At 40.0% G+C, this 14,492-nt stretch overlaps 2 protein-coding genes across 2 annotated transcripts; both read right to left on the bottom strand.

Annotated features, from left to right (window-relative positions):
• Window positions 1-441: 441 nt before the first annotated feature.
• fam113 (family with sequence similarity 113) lies at window positions 442-3,501 on the bottom strand. The gene is made up of 8 exons (XM_029526955.1): window positions 3,429-3,501; window positions 3,129-3,208; window positions 2,757-2,989; window positions 2,061-2,211; window positions 1,596-1,842; window positions 1,363-1,419; window positions 696-890; window positions 442-590 (listed from the first exon to the last, which is right to left on the bottom strand). Exons 1-8 carry the CDS (start codon window positions 3,499-3,501, stop codon window positions 442-444), a joined length of 1,185 nt encoding a protein of 394 aa, XP_029382815.1.
• A 903-nt stretch (window positions 3,502-4,404) lies between these two features.
• rpgrip1 (RPGR interacting protein 1) lies at window positions 4,405-13,770 on the bottom strand. Its single transcript, XM_029526954.1, has 27 exons — window positions 13,686-13,770; window positions 12,986-13,039; window positions 12,737-12,857; window positions 12,363-12,568; window positions 12,162-12,264; window positions 11,747-11,887; window positions 11,471-11,576; window positions 11,324-11,347; window positions 11,067-11,213; window positions 10,863-10,936; window positions 10,401-10,621; window positions 10,098-10,204; window positions 9,954-10,004; window positions 9,694-9,873; window positions 9,184-9,301; window positions 8,849-9,012; window positions 8,410-8,755; window positions 8,099-8,259; window positions 7,653-7,885; window positions 7,451-7,566; window positions 7,107-7,309; window positions 6,314-6,383; window positions 5,798-5,892; window positions 5,474-5,663; window positions 5,284-5,368; window positions 5,041-5,168; window positions 4,405-4,619 (listed from the first exon to the last, which is right to left on the bottom strand). Exons 1-27 carry the CDS (start codon window positions 13,768-13,770, stop codon window positions 4,405-4,407), a joined length of 3,744 nt encoding a protein of 1,247 aa, XP_029382814.1.
• Window positions 13,771-14,492: the final 722 nt, after the last annotated feature.

Below are 14,492 nucleotides of genomic sequence, written 5' to 3'. Positions count from 1 at the left end.
CCAGTGCAAGAATGTTACCGAGGGAAGCACAATTTTTATTCTATTCAAGACCGGTATAGGAAGTTAAGATCGATAAGGTAATTCATTTGTTAGAGCTATAGTAACTGATTCATTTCATAAAATAAGCCGACAGTTGACTTTCCTGAAATGTTACAACAAATTTTAATAGAACAAGACTTGTTTATTTCAAATGCAGAATAAAAAAAGAAAGTTTAAAACCTATTTGATGCCAAAAAACAGTACTAACTTACAATTAACAGGAAATATATGGAATAGCATTCACTTAGTTAATTAAAATTCAGATGTGAAGTCAACAATGTGAGTTTTTATACTTTCACTTAGTTACAAGCCTATAAAAGGTTCTGAGTTGGAACAATATTCTGCAGGTAATGTAGGAAATGGGAGTAAGAAACGCAATAACAAAGTTGAACAAGTCTGAATCTAGCGTCCATTATCTGTGTCCCATTTGGACCTGTGATGGGTGTATGGAGCATAGTGGTATCTGCGGCGTGTGCTCCTCATCACATACTGATGGTGCTCATTGTAGGGCCTGTAGGGCTCAAAGTGGTGAGGTGGTCGGTAGTGGAAATCTAGAAAACATACAGGACATTTAAACAAGCTCTGGGTTGGGAGCGGCAGCTCAAGAACACCTGTCCTCAGAACAAATGTTCTCACTGTACTGTCTGTACACTTACCATTTCCAACATGTCCGTGTCTGTAGACTAGTGAGTGACGCTGTCGTGAGAGGGTGGGTTTGTAAACTCCAGCAGCCTCATGTCTGTAATTTTGCTGGTGCCAGTTCTTGTCATCAAAGCTCATGAAGTTATAAGGGAGGGAATCACTGTAGAACTCCTCCATGCGGTCAGAATTTGTCTTGGTTCGGTGCCTCACTGTGAACAAGAGACAAGAGGGGAGAAGATGACCATAGCAGGCAAAATATGAGTGTGAAGAGGGAAAAGATGACACACTGCAATGTGTTCCTTTATTGTGGATTAATGTCTCCGCCTGCATTACATGTAGGTAATTTATTTAAATAGGACATTAAACTGGTTAGTACAAACAAGAGCAAACAGGTATTTTTATATAGTTAAGACTTCTCATGCCTGTGCTGCCAAAAAACTGTATCTCAATTAATGACTGGATGGAATCTCATGTAACATAGCACCAATATTCACAACGAAATAAACTGACAAAGTAGAAACTTGTGTTTTGAAGCCCATCCATGTTGGTAGGATGATGGCAGTGATAGTTAGTAAAACCCCACTAAAGTCCACAAGTTTTTGCTGAATTACTATGCCACCTGTTGATGTGTGATGGCCATTACTTGTATAATTTAACAGTAAGATGATTATGATGTCTTACCTGCAGACCTTGTAGCATTTCCATTGGATGGACCCTTGACAGTAACTTCAGTATTTCCTTAAAAAGAACAAATTTGAGAATTTAAATCACTAAATTACACATGTCAGCCATAAAAATTCCTATATCTGAAATTATCAAGCTATTTCTATCCAGAACAATTTGCAGTGTTCTAGATAGAAATATTGCAAATTGTGGGATTGCAAGTTTGTGTTTACATGTGTAAGCTTCCTCACCGACAGCTGTCAGCAGACAGGGCATAATGACACCCCAGGCCGCTGCAATGTGCTGTAAAAGCAAGAAGGTTATCCTGCGGTGAGCAATAGCGTTCCAGTGGACTCCATCTTTGGTATGATGGTGCAGGGAGAAGCGGAACTGGAAGTGGAGGTCCAAAACATCCAGGTTGTAGGCATCAGCCAGAGTCCCACTGTAAAAGTTTGCTTCTATCACATCATGACGGAGGTGGGGGGCCTTGTGCTCAATCTGATGGGAAAGAGAGTGAGAGAAAGAATCGTGTTGTCATAGCACAAAAACATATATACAACTAATCAGTCTAAATGATGTAGCCCAGTTCACTCCATCCAAAGTCTGAATGCTGACTGAATCAGTGTGGTTTGAGTGAATGACAAGGATAAGATAGTTTAGAGATCATACTGGACCGGATGTCAATGTCTGTCATGAGTTCTTTGGTGGGCACAAACCTCAGGCACCAGGAAACCACCTTTGATCTTCTCTGCTAACGGCATAGCGAGGTTCCATATGACCAGGGTTTCTTCAGGCAGTATCCTTCTCAGCTCATCAAAGAACTTACACAGGTTCTCCTCATAGTCATCCATCCAACAGGGATTGTATCTGCAAATTAAAAAAAAATATATATATATATGCACAAACTACTCAAATTGGAGATTAATCAAAACACATTTTGTGATTCTTTGCACCAGTACAACCACTGCTGTCTCGCAGAGGTCAAGCACCAAGTTTAAGGAACATGCTAGGAACAAACTACAACCATCCCTATGGCTGGATAAGCCCCATTTCCCTCAGCCTTACAGTCCCATCACGATGTGGAAACTCTGCAAATAACTAACTCCATGAACTTGCTCAACTAGCTCATTACCTAAAAGATAAAGTGCAGTTCTATATGGTGGGATATATTTGCTGATGGAATCACATTTCATTGGATAAACATAAGTATTGAGTTCCGGGTGCAGGGCAAATTGTGAAAAAGAGCATTTTAAAAGTGGATTCCTGTAAGTAAATAAATACAAATTGAAAAAATAAAAAAATAAAAAAAAAAATGTCACATTTAAAAATGCCATACAATATCTAATTTAGTAATGTGCATGTTACATTTTTACATGAAAAGAGTAGCAATTAATTAGCACTACAGGTATCACCTTGAAATATCCCATACACAGGAGTTGACAATGACTACATCTGGTTTCAAGCCATGGCGGAAGTCATCTAGGATGCTCTGCATGTAGCGAGAGTAGATGCGTGTCACAAAGTAGAAGCGGACAAGGTGGTGGGCCGACTGAAACTGTCGAACTTCCCTGTACTGCGTTCCATTGTGCATTAGGCTTAGACAACCTCCTTCTACCAGACAGTCCTCTTCAAAGCTCAACTCCCCCTGATAAGAGACAACAACAACAAAGGACAAAGAGACAGTCATCTGTCAGGACAGATCAAGACGTCTGAGTCAAATCTACTTTGAATAGCTGCATATTAATGTCTCTCCTAATGTAAACCAGGTAAAGGTTAGTCCTTACCTTGCTCTTGAGTTGTTTCCCTGTCAGATATTTCTCCTTCTGTAGCAGCAGAACAAGGTCCTTGTATACAGACCGCTGGACTGAAATACAGAAATGGGAAACACAGAGTCTCAAAATCTGTCAGCCTGATAACCCAGCAATCTTCACATATATGCTTGCAGATTCATTAAAAACTATCTCTACTGCTTAAAGGAAATGACTGCCAGTTCCTTCAAGAGATAGAGGAATCATTTCCATGGGTGTCAATCTCGCTGGCTCCTTTTCAAAACTTTAAATGAATGGGAAAACAAAACAACTTACTGGAGTCTCCCAACACCACAACGAACTTGTTGTGTAGCAGCTTGCTGGCCTGCTGCTGGTTCACACACTTCATCATTTCCTTCTGGGAATTACAAAGCAATTTCCCCCCCGCATGAAAATACAGTGAAAGTCAGACATTAACCTACACGTGAAATATGGCAGCGGACATTAAGCTAGGTCGATAGGTCCGGCATTCAGTTAGCATTAGCATATGACTGAAGTGCAATTAGGTGAAATAAGCTCTGGTGTTCCATTAAATTTGGAGATCCTTGTCAGAGTATTCTTCGGTTTAAATGGTAAACGTGAAGCTGTTGCCGTTAGCCGTTAGCCGTTAGATTCCAGGGCGGGCTAACGTCGGACGGTTTTGGAATCAGGACGCGAACGATTTAAATCTCAACGACTAACACGACTCTTTCACTGAAAAAGGTTGTTAAAAGTCTTGGCCTTTAAAAACAACCGTGGGGAAGATTTTATTAAATACAACTTAAGCCACAAAACTTACGGTGTTGTCTGTTTCGGACATTTTGCCGATATAAGCAGGTGAAACTAAATTAGTGAGATTTTCCTGACGGGGGAAATATGGCGGACAGTTACACGTGGTCACGTGATCTCAGCAGCGGTTCGTCTCTTTCAAGAACCCTTGATAGTGTACTTGGAGCTGAAAGCGGGATGACTTTTCTGATAACACAATTTATTACTTAGTAAAAAAAAAAAAAAAAAAACTACAACAACATGCAAATACAAGATTTTAAAATAATTAAAATGATTACCATACTATACTAAACCATTTGCTTTGGTTTGCAGGGCCTACAGTGTGTTGTTAACATGAATATCCATACAATATTTAAAAGATGTGAATGAACTCATCAGATGCCTAAAAAATGTTTCAAAAATGGTTGTTTATTTTGTCATCTGGAAATAAACAAGAGGGAAAAGAGCACATTGTTTGTGTGCTCTGAGCCTTCATATCAAACTTTCAGAAGTCACTGTCATAATCTATCACTAGCATTGGATCTTTGTTCTTCTTCTCCTCTTGCTCATCATCCTCCTGTTTTTCTTCATCTGTCTCATCTTCTTTTGTGGATGCATCTGTCTGGTGGAACTCCTTGTATATCCCAGTCAGAGCTTTTGCTGCTTCTAGAGACACTTTCAGATTTCCTATCACTTCCTGCTCTTCATCCAAACTCATGACTGGAGGAAAGAGAAACACAAGAAGAAATGAGTATGTGTCAATATACAAGTGGAGGGATATGAAAGAGCATCTGTCACAGCCTGAATCTGAAGTAGGGTAAAGATAAGTGTCCGACAATGTACCATTTCTTTGCATAAATTGCTTCTCTTACTCACTCACTATAACACTAAAGTGACAAGCATGTTACTTAGTTTTCAGTATCAACACGGTGTGTTGAGCAGCCTGCTTATGGGTAGTGGTAGAAGGTGAATGAAGGACTAGTATGCTATAGCATTCAAAAGAAAACAGTACAGACATAATAGCACACCAACTTTCTGAGTTGCAGTTGATCCCAGTTTTAATAAGCTGTAAAAGTCTTTGCAATTTAATTTCATGTGGCAAAAAAACCCCAAAACATACCACACAAATACTGATACTTACTGTCAATCTGTCGTTCAATAACATCATTTCCTGTTAGAAGCAATTCTTGTAGGTCCAGAAAAGCGTGCCCGACATCCACACACTCCTCATCATCATCCATTGGCTCACTGACTACTGTGAACTTTAACCTGCCACAAGACACAACAACATTTAGTGTTTAATGTTATGGTTTGGCTCAATAGACATCAATAAAGAGAGGAAGTATAATTTGTAGAATTTCCCAAAAATAACAAATGATACTACCTGCCCTGATTGGGGTCAGTGCCCTCCAGCATAGTATAAAGATACTGTCTGAGCGGAGCTGACTGTGAACCATCCACATAAATCACTAAGGGAAAAAGAGAGAGACTTGGGTTAGGTAAATTGGCTGTGGCAAAAAAAAAAAACAAAAAACAAAACTTTATAGAAACATAAAGAGCTCACAAATTCTCACCTCGCGTGAAGTTGTAGTGAACCTCCTCACCCTCTGTGGGTTTGCGGAGGGACATGGGGGTTTCTGTTGTCTCCATAGGAACACCCAGCAGCCGGTATTCTACATAAACACGCTGCACTGACTCGTCCAGTGCCACACGAGAGGATTGTTCAAATGCCAGGGACAAAATCTCAACTCTTAGTTTGTCTCCCTGAAAGGCAATGAAATTCAAATTTGTACTACAACCACAAGGCACATATGACAACAATAGGAGAATGTGGTTGTAAATTTTTTCCTCGTCTCTTTTGTTGAGCCATTTTCTCTCACTCACTAGGAAGAAATTACCTTTTTCATTTTTCGTTTAGGTAGTATGATGATTAAGTGGCTTTGTGAGGAACTTGAGTCTGAAGACTCAATGGCTTCACTCTCTTGGGCATCAGCTATGTGAAAGATAATATGACAGCTAGGTTATTTTTAATTACAATTTTACCAAAAAAAAAAAGCTGTCAGGGTATCACAGCTTCATATATATTCCATATATTTTTCTGATGCTATGAGGTCAAATGGGATATTAATGCTTTTATCAACCGATTTAATCAATGGTAGAATTAGGTTTCAAATTACTGAGAGAAAGGTAACGCAGGTGTTAATAGGTCTATTATGTATAAATGAATAGGTACTACTCTCACTCCTTCCCTCTTCTTCCTCATCTTCATCTGCTGACACCTGATCCACAGAGAGAATGTCCTGTGAGGAAGGAGTAAGATATCACCCCATACAACAGACAGTTTTCAGTCAGTGCCTTCTAGTTTCTACTGTTCTACTGTCCTGCCCACTGATAGTCAGTGAATGAGCTCCTACCGGAGTCTTTGCAGAACTTCTCCTTGACAATGTGGTTGGTGAATGTCTGGGAGATGTTCCCTCTGAAGATCTTAAATGAAAGGACATAATTTTCCCATTTTCATTATTCAATGTAGATTCATGATGGCGAAGATGGTGTAACACCTCCAGTCACATATTTTTAATATTTGGGTTAATGAAGTAAATAGTAGCATATCTACTAGTAAATCTACTAGTAAATAGTAGCATATCTAATAGTGAAGTAGCATATCTCCAGAATTTAAAAAGAAATCACAATTTACTTTCTAGCTGGTACATGGGAGGGCGTGGTCCGTCTTGGCTCAGGTGTCAGACGGGCTGCACCATGGTAAAGGTTTGGTGAACGCTTAGTCGATCTCTTTCTGGCTTTAGATTGGTGAGTGGCTAAAGGTTTAGAGGTGGTGGTTTCCACCATGGTTTGGGAGATTTTCTGTTTGACAGGTGGAGGCCGAGGCTGTGGGGAAATTAATACACTAGTGAACCAAATAATATTGAAAACACGCAGATCAGCAGTAAATAAAACACTTATGCAGCTTTTTAGACATTACCCAGGTGTTCGTCTCTCTCTGCAATTTGGTTTCTCTTGGCTCAAGTACCTGAGTCTGTGGCAAAGAAGAATAATGTGTATTCAAATTGTTGAATGTATATTTTAGCATTAACGATGCCCCCTTTTAGCAATTGATATATATCATTCCGACAAACTGACATGGAGGAAGTGTACTTTATTATTGGTAATCCATTTTTGTTGACACAGGAGAATGCAAATCACCTTTACTCTGGGCTTGGCTATAGGCCTTTGAGACACCTCAGCCTCTTCAATTATCCTCTCTTCCCTTTCGGTGTTTTCTCTCAGTCTGTCCTGTCTTCTCTCTCTACTCAACAACTCATCCCCAGGTGCCTGGAAAGGGTACCTCCATTTCATAAGGATCCTGACTATGCCCCTTGGCCCACCAGCAGGATCCCTCAGGACATAGTCACCTTGTAGCACAGAGAGAAACATTTACAAACTGCTGAATGGGTCATTTAATTCCTGCCACTCTTCATTCATCTTCAGTTGAGCAATAGAAATGATTACTGTTATCACTATATGGTAAATATTTATTTTTCTTGCTCTTTCACCTCTGATCTCTCTGCCTGTAGCCAGGGCTCGCAGTGGGATTGGGGTCTTGGCCAGATAGGTTGGTGGTATCTGGTCATCGCTGTCATCAAACACATATACCCAAAGACTACTAGACCTGGGCAGGGTGAGTCTTATTAGTATAAAGTATTACATCTTTAGGCCGAGACTTCTGTCACATCACCTAAAAATTGTATACCATACCTCAAGTAATTCAGTACATCAGCTGTTACTGCCAGAGGGTAACTGGTAGTATCATTGAACACAGGGTCAGCAGTGCACTGAACTGTTTGAGAGACATGAGGCGGCAGGTCGTAGAACCTGTAGGTCAGGTAGGCGTCAGGGAGTAGTCCTGGCCAGCGAGCATTAAGGCCCACACAGCGCTCCAACACAACTGCCAACTCATTTGGGACACCCTGACCGTAGTCATGTAGCTCCTGTCATATTTAACAAATTTGGTCATGAACAGAAGTTCTGAACAGACACAGAAGAGGAACATCTTCGTTCAAAGGATGAGTTCATCAAATAAAAAAAAATATATTTCATTGAAAGGCAACAGTTTACAGCAGGAGGACTAAAAATGACATTATATTGTCACAAACTGGGTTTAGAAACAAATAAAATATGTTTTGTTGAAAACTTTTCATCACCTCATGACTTCTCTCTTGCCAACCATAAGAGATCTGCACAGGACTTCTCTGTGTCACTGTGCTTCTTTTGGCTGGTGCTTCTAACACAGCGTCCATGGGCTCTGCAGGGAGGAACAGGCGTACCCAGAAATCCACCACACCAACAGCTTCAGCTTCAGAGCCTCAGAGAGAAATGCAGATGCACATTTTATTTATTTTTTTTAATTTACCATCAAAAAGTAATTAATAATTATAAAGGAATGTAATATTTTTAAAAGAAGAAAGAAGCATTAAATTCTGAATTACTGCTTTAAGTATATAAAATTACTTACTTGTGATACTGACACGTCCACTGATCCGTTCCCCTCTCCTCTCCATTGCAGCCATGAGAGACATCTGCCCACTTCCATGAGTCATAAACTTTACCCCTCCCACTGCCTGGTGAAGCTCAACCCTGACCCTTGAGCCCTGGCCTCCCAGCCTGCCAAGATCACGGGCCGTAAGAGCGTAGCGTGACGTGAAGCCGTAGTTGGGCTGACTGCCTGAAATAAGAGGAGTGGAGTGCATCTCAAAGTCAAGGAGAGCGTAGGTGCAGAAGGTCACAATATCTTCATCAGTGCCCAATCCTGCATGGATCCTTCGAATAATCCGGAGCCCTGCTGGAGTGAAGGTGGCATTCTGTGGGTGCAAAAACAGGAGCTTGTAGATGTCAGCTAAGGATCATGCATGAAATTATTCAGGATTAAAAAAATAGATAATCTAAATGATCACCTTCAGGTGGATCTCTAGCAGTGACTCTCCGGCTTTTAGTTGAGAAAAAGGCATGTCATCTTCAATGGGCTGCACTACCTCCTCATCTCCAACCGGCCAAGTGTACTGTATTGGTATAGTCCGTTTGTAGTTCCTGGGGCTGTATGCTAACTCTTTCAACTGGGCTTTCGAGTTCAAAGACAAAAGTAAAGTTTGAAATTCCGAAGGGAACTGTTTGCCATTGATGCTAACTACCTACTTCTGTTATATGATCAAAACTACTTAACATTACAATTTACATTCAGAATATCTTATTTTGAACATTATCTTTCCTTTTCTGTTACTTTGGTTCATACCTTGCAAAGTGTTGATCTGAAGAGCTCTTTTTGATAAGAGTTTGTCTTTCTCTACCATCCTCCTGCAGCTCTCCTCCCTTTCTCTTGCCATCTTATGGCTGACTATGTTCAATTCTTCCTTGGGGTTAAAATGGGAACAGAGAAAGCTGATTTTGATTATAACAGTATCAGTGCTGGTTGCTATTCAGTCTTGTTCACCTATAGCAAAAGAAGTTGACATTTAAATCAGGAAGACCATCTTTATGTTTAATCTATTAAGTCCCAACTTTCTGTTGAAACTTTCAATCGATTTTTTAATGAGACACTCATCTCATTGTTCCTCTCTCTGCTGCTTCAGGCTGTTATGTCAGTGTCATTCCTGTCCTATCCCATTCATTTACAGTTTTCATCCAATTCAGCTTGACCTATTGTGCACTTTATGTCAACTAAATGTGATTACTTTATTTTTCAAGCCGCTGCAATAATCAGTCTCTCCTGAATGACAGATGTTTAGTGTGTTTGTGCAGGTACCTGCAGGTCTTTCGTGATTCTGTGCTCAACCAGCAGAAGGTTTCTGGTTTTCTGTAACTCCAACACAGTTTCAGCATGCAATGCCTGGATGTTTACCAGCTCATGAGGAACATCCTCTGACTTTCCATCAGCTAAGAGAAAATGTAGAACCTCTTTGCTCTCCTGCTGCATTCTAAATGCCTTTAATTGGAGGAAAACAATGACATCGGGTTAAAAAGCAATGACAACATTTTAAAGCAGTAAGCTACAAGAGTACAAACCTTGATTTGCACTAGAGTTTCACTGAGTTCCTCAACACTCATGTCAAACTCCTAGAGGGGGAAAAAAAGCAGGATGAAAGCTGCGCTAGAATATGTGCTAAAAGCAGGACGGCACACAGAAAACATATAACAAACGTCTCTGACCTTCGTGACACTGTCCAGCCTTTCCTGCAGAGCAAAGACCTTTTCTTTGTACAGGTGAACTTCCTGCTCTAGATGCTCTTGTTTGCCTTTCATCATCACAGAATACTCTAAAGAAAACAAATAAGCTTGTATATTTATATTGTTGACTAAAATGTCTGTTTAAGGAGTGCATTTACTTTTTATAACAACTATATCTTTACTAGGTGGCCAAATGTATTTTCAACAGCAGATTTACAATGATTGTTTCCAAAATTGAGGTACTAAGCTTTATTAGATTGAATGCCAGAGCCCTGAGACTGCTACCTCTCTCTCGATCCCTTTGCTCCTCTAATATCGCCTTCTCTTGTCTCAGTTTCTCATTGTCCAGCTCCGATCTGCCTCTCTCCTGCCTTTCTGTGGTCAGTATTTCCTCCGGTTTATGGATATCCAGCCTGCTTACATTTTCCCTCACGCTCTCACCTCTTTGGTTCACTTCACCTTGTCTTTTGACATGGCCTTCCTGGTTGCTTTGACCAGATAAAGTGCTACGACAGAGAACAGACAGTTGTGTCAATGCATTGCAATCCATTTTGTAAATATAGCTCTTTTTAAATCTGTAGTATTTGTTTAATAATCATTTTGTAATGTACCAAGAATCCATAATTATCAGACCAAACCAAACCTTTTCCTGAGTCTTTAATGGCAATATGCATGTTTATCGAAATTTATTCCAACAAGCAAATGCTCATCTGTACATTGTGGTCCAAGAAATGGTCTCACTCCTACCTTTCTAGGAGTGTGTCATAGTTATTTTTTATCAGATCTCTCTCTCCCTCCAGGTCTGATATCCTCTCTTGTAGCTGAAACAAGAATAATTCAATTAGTATTTGCTACATGAGCTGTAGTCGATCATGATGAAACTGCCCCTTTCTGTCATCTGGGTTCTTGTATCTGAGTCGGACTTTAGACTTGCAGATAAAGTTGCAGTACCTTATCCAGGCTCTGTAGGGACAGGGTGGCAGTGCCAAGTTGTCCCTCCAGTGCCAGTGCTCTTTGTCTCTCCTGCTTGAGCTGTTCAGTCAGTTCTTCCACTTTCCCCAGCAGAGCTCCTTGGCTTTCCTTGAGTGATTTCTGACTCTGGGGTAAAGCCATTGTACAGTTAAAATTAATCTGACCAGTCACAAATTTATGAATCCTTATTCATATTTTCATATTCATTGATTCATCATAAGTGTCAAAACTTTTACCTCTTCTAGCTGATTCTCAAATGCCTAGAGAGAAAAAAAGAAAGAAAGAAAAGGACACTATTTATCAATGTTGACCAGTAACTTAAGTGAGAAATAGATATTATCAAAACAAGCAACTAATGTTTAGAAGAAATTCAGAAATCTTACTTCTTGCAGGTCCTTGAATTTCTCTTGCATAACTCTCAGAGCAGTGCTCTTATCTGAAAGTTGCTTTTGTAGGCGAATCAGATCAACATTCTCTTTTATCGTTATTCTGACATCATAGGACAAAATGAAATATTGTATTTATATTACTACTGGTAGTAGGAGCACAATAACAAGATGAGAAGATACTACATCATTGATAGTTTGCTTTTGTAAATGAAGAAACAATGTTTAACAATGTTTGCATTAGAAGATGTATAACATCTTGGCTGTCGTCACCTGTGTCTATCAGCCTGATGCTTCCTCATCTCTCTCACAGTTCCCTCTATCTCTTTCTCTTTCTCTCTCAGTGTGTCTCTTAGGGTCTGAGTAGTCAGCTCCAGCTCTGCCATCCTCACCTGTTCTGTCAAACTGGACCTGCTGCATTGGAGAGATGGTGAGATCAAGGCAAAGTTGGGACACAGGAGACATACAGAGAACGCAGAGAGTGGGAAGAAGATAGAATAATGGGATCATTTTTTGATTTTACTTGGATTGTGTAAATAAGATATGGCAAGTGTGGAATCAGAAAGACTCTGCTCACCCAAGAATTTGCACTCTCAAAAATTATTTAAATACTTAGTCATGGACCTGAGCAGAGTGTCATGTCATTTCTATTTTTAGTCAGTGTGTACATTACACACTAGACACTTACAATCTCTCAATCTCTGCCCTGCTGTCTTCCAGTGTGGGGCCATAGCGGGGTGGTGCTGTCTGTGCTGCTCTCCTGACTAAGCCCTCCATCTCCATACTTCTGCCTGTTATAGAAAAGAGCATGAAAGGGAGGTTGTCAACAATAGAAGAGGAAGGAAAAGACAGGTCTCTATTTGCAAACTGGATTTTTTTCACAACTCACCTTTGCTGAACCTGTATGATGTGCGTCCACCCAGGTCCATAATATGCTGTTTAGCCAGGCTAAGTTTGTTCTGCAGCATCCCTTTCTGGCTCTCGAGCGTAGCTACACAAGCTTCTAGCTCCTGTATGGTATCCTCCATGTCCCTCTCTTTCACACCACTAGACCCAGGACAAGCTTGACGGAGACGCATCAATCTTGTGGACATCCTGTAAATCACCCTTATTAGGGCCTTTATAATTTCTCTTTGAATCACATTATAGTGTTATGACAAAGCAGAGCACCCCTAAATAAATGAGATTCCATGAAAATGATATTGTGAGTCAAGGTGTCAGAACATTCTTTACAAAATGTATGAATGTTTTTCTTTGTGTTACCTGCGCAGCCTTTGCTCCTGTGTACGTGTATGCTGTCTCAGAACACTGTTCTCCTCCTGCAGGCGCAGACACAAGTCCTCAAGGTGCTCTCTGGGAAACCGAAACACCCGCTGAGGATCAACTAGAAAGAGAGAGAGAAGCAGCAAATTGCAGAAAAGCATTTTCTCACTTCCATTTTTGCACTTGATTGCACTTCCGTATGCTTTCCATTAAAGAACTGAAAATCTGATATTTTTATGAAGGATTTACATTTAGTCTTCATGGAATGATTCTTCTTCCATTGCTTTGTATCACGTAGAGTATCTGGGGGAAAAGCAGCAGGATGGTGGAATTTACACAAGCTGCACTTTTATCAGAGAATTCCCAGAACCCAGCAGTATATATCTCCCATCTGAATTCCTACTCTCAAAATCAATGTTAAAGCTAATTGTCTAACCTTCGAGGAATACACTAGTCTTTTGATTAGGATATATGGATAGTTTGGGTCTCTCTCATTGGGTGAAACCTCTATCTACACTGAATAATATTAATATGTGACTATTAACAATGACTTTATTTATATCAGAAAGCTCAACATATTTAGTTCCATAACTCCCCATTTATCTGGGCTCAGACCAGCACAAGCATACCAATGGTTCACAAAGCAGCTTGGGTTTGAACCCAAGCTTTACCACTGAGCTGTATCCTCAGGTAGGGTCAATACATCATTGACCTCCGAAAATTCATTCCCCAATCAAAATCGGGTCATGGCATTCAATATTTAAAATGAATGAATTGCAAGCCCAACTAACCAGCTTATATGCAGTCTTCCTAGCCAGCTATCAGGGAACTAAGACCTGATAATCTTTATTGAAATGTCTATTTTGTCATTGTTTGATGGACTGTGTCCTAAAATCTCATTTCAGGACGCAGGTCCACTTCCAACAGACCATTCTTTGCACACACAGACCTGGCACAGTTGGCATAAGCCCCCCTCTCAGGCCCACATCTCTGACCGGGAGGTCCCCGGCTGTCTCATCCACAACTGGCGACATTACACCACTCCTCTTCGACACAGTCGATCAAAAATTTCCAATTTTGATACCAACAGCAAATTTGTAATACTGATATGGATCGCTTTTTCACTGGTTTCCATTAGGTGAAGGGACAAACTGAAACAGATGAAGAATGTTTTTATTAAAGATTCTAATGACTAATGACACAACAGAGAAACCAAGAAAATGTATCTTCTTGTAACCATGACTTGATAAATGTATGCATTGTGTTGGTGTATTTAGAGAGCAATATTATACCTCCCCTAGTTTTTAACATGTAGATTCAGCCTTTTGGGAGAAATGCTTTATATTACACACATGCAATAGATGAGCAGCAGTCAAAATGGCTACAACACACGTAATTTAACTTTGAATTTGTTATTGATCTTGTCTTCTTAAAAATAACAAGCAAAAAACAAAACAAAACGTGAGCTTAATAATTGACTTACCTGTTAGCTGGACCTCTCAAGTCAGCGTTACTCTAGTAAAGAAATGTTTTGTGTTCCTGATTTAGATGTCATCCATTGTAATCTGCAAGCTCTCTAGATATGTGTCTGTCTTCTGCTTGGATGATATTAGTTTTAATCCCCTTCATCCCCTCCTCCCTTCTGTCTTCTTTTACAGTCACTTTTAGCTTAGTCATTATAGATATATTTTCTAGTTGAAATTCTCTCATCAATTTCAAACAGTGTTACATAAACATCTCTAATGACTATGTGTTT

This window comes from Echeneis naucrates, chromosome 18, assembly GCF_900963305.1.
Source record: "Echeneis naucrates chromosome 18, fEcheNa1.1, whole genome shotgun sequence".
NCBI lineage: Eukaryota > Metazoa > Chordata > Actinopteri > Carangiformes > Echeneidae > Echeneis > Echeneis naucrates.
The sequence above is the reverse complement of the archived record's forward strand: the minus strand, read 5'-3'. Positions and strand labels throughout refer to the sequence as shown.

Coding starts and splice junctions, on each gene's coding strand:
- fam113 (XM_029526955.1), bottom strand. CDS start 3,501: ATGAAGTGTGTGAACCAGCAGCAGGCCAGCAAGCTGCTACACAACAAG. Junction 3,209..3,428: donor TGTGGTGTTGGGAGACTCCA/GTAAGTTGTTTT, acceptor TCTGTATTTCAG/TCCAGCGGTCTGTATACAAG. Junction 591..695: donor ACACGGACATGTTGGAAATG/GTAAGTGTACAG, acceptor TATGTTTTCTAG/ATTTCCACTACCGACCACCT.
- rpgrip1 (XM_029526954.1), bottom strand. CDS start 13,770: ATGTCGCCAGTTGTGGATGAGACAGCCGGGGACCTCCCGGTCAGAGAT. Junction 13,040..13,685: donor GCTTATGCCAACTGTGCCAG/GTCTGTGTGTGC, acceptor CTTTTCCCCCAG/ATACTCTACGTGATACAAAG. Junction 7,567..7,652: donor GATGTACTGAATTACTTGAG/GTATGGTATACA, acceptor CACCCTGCCCAG/GTCTAGTAGTCTTTGGGTAT.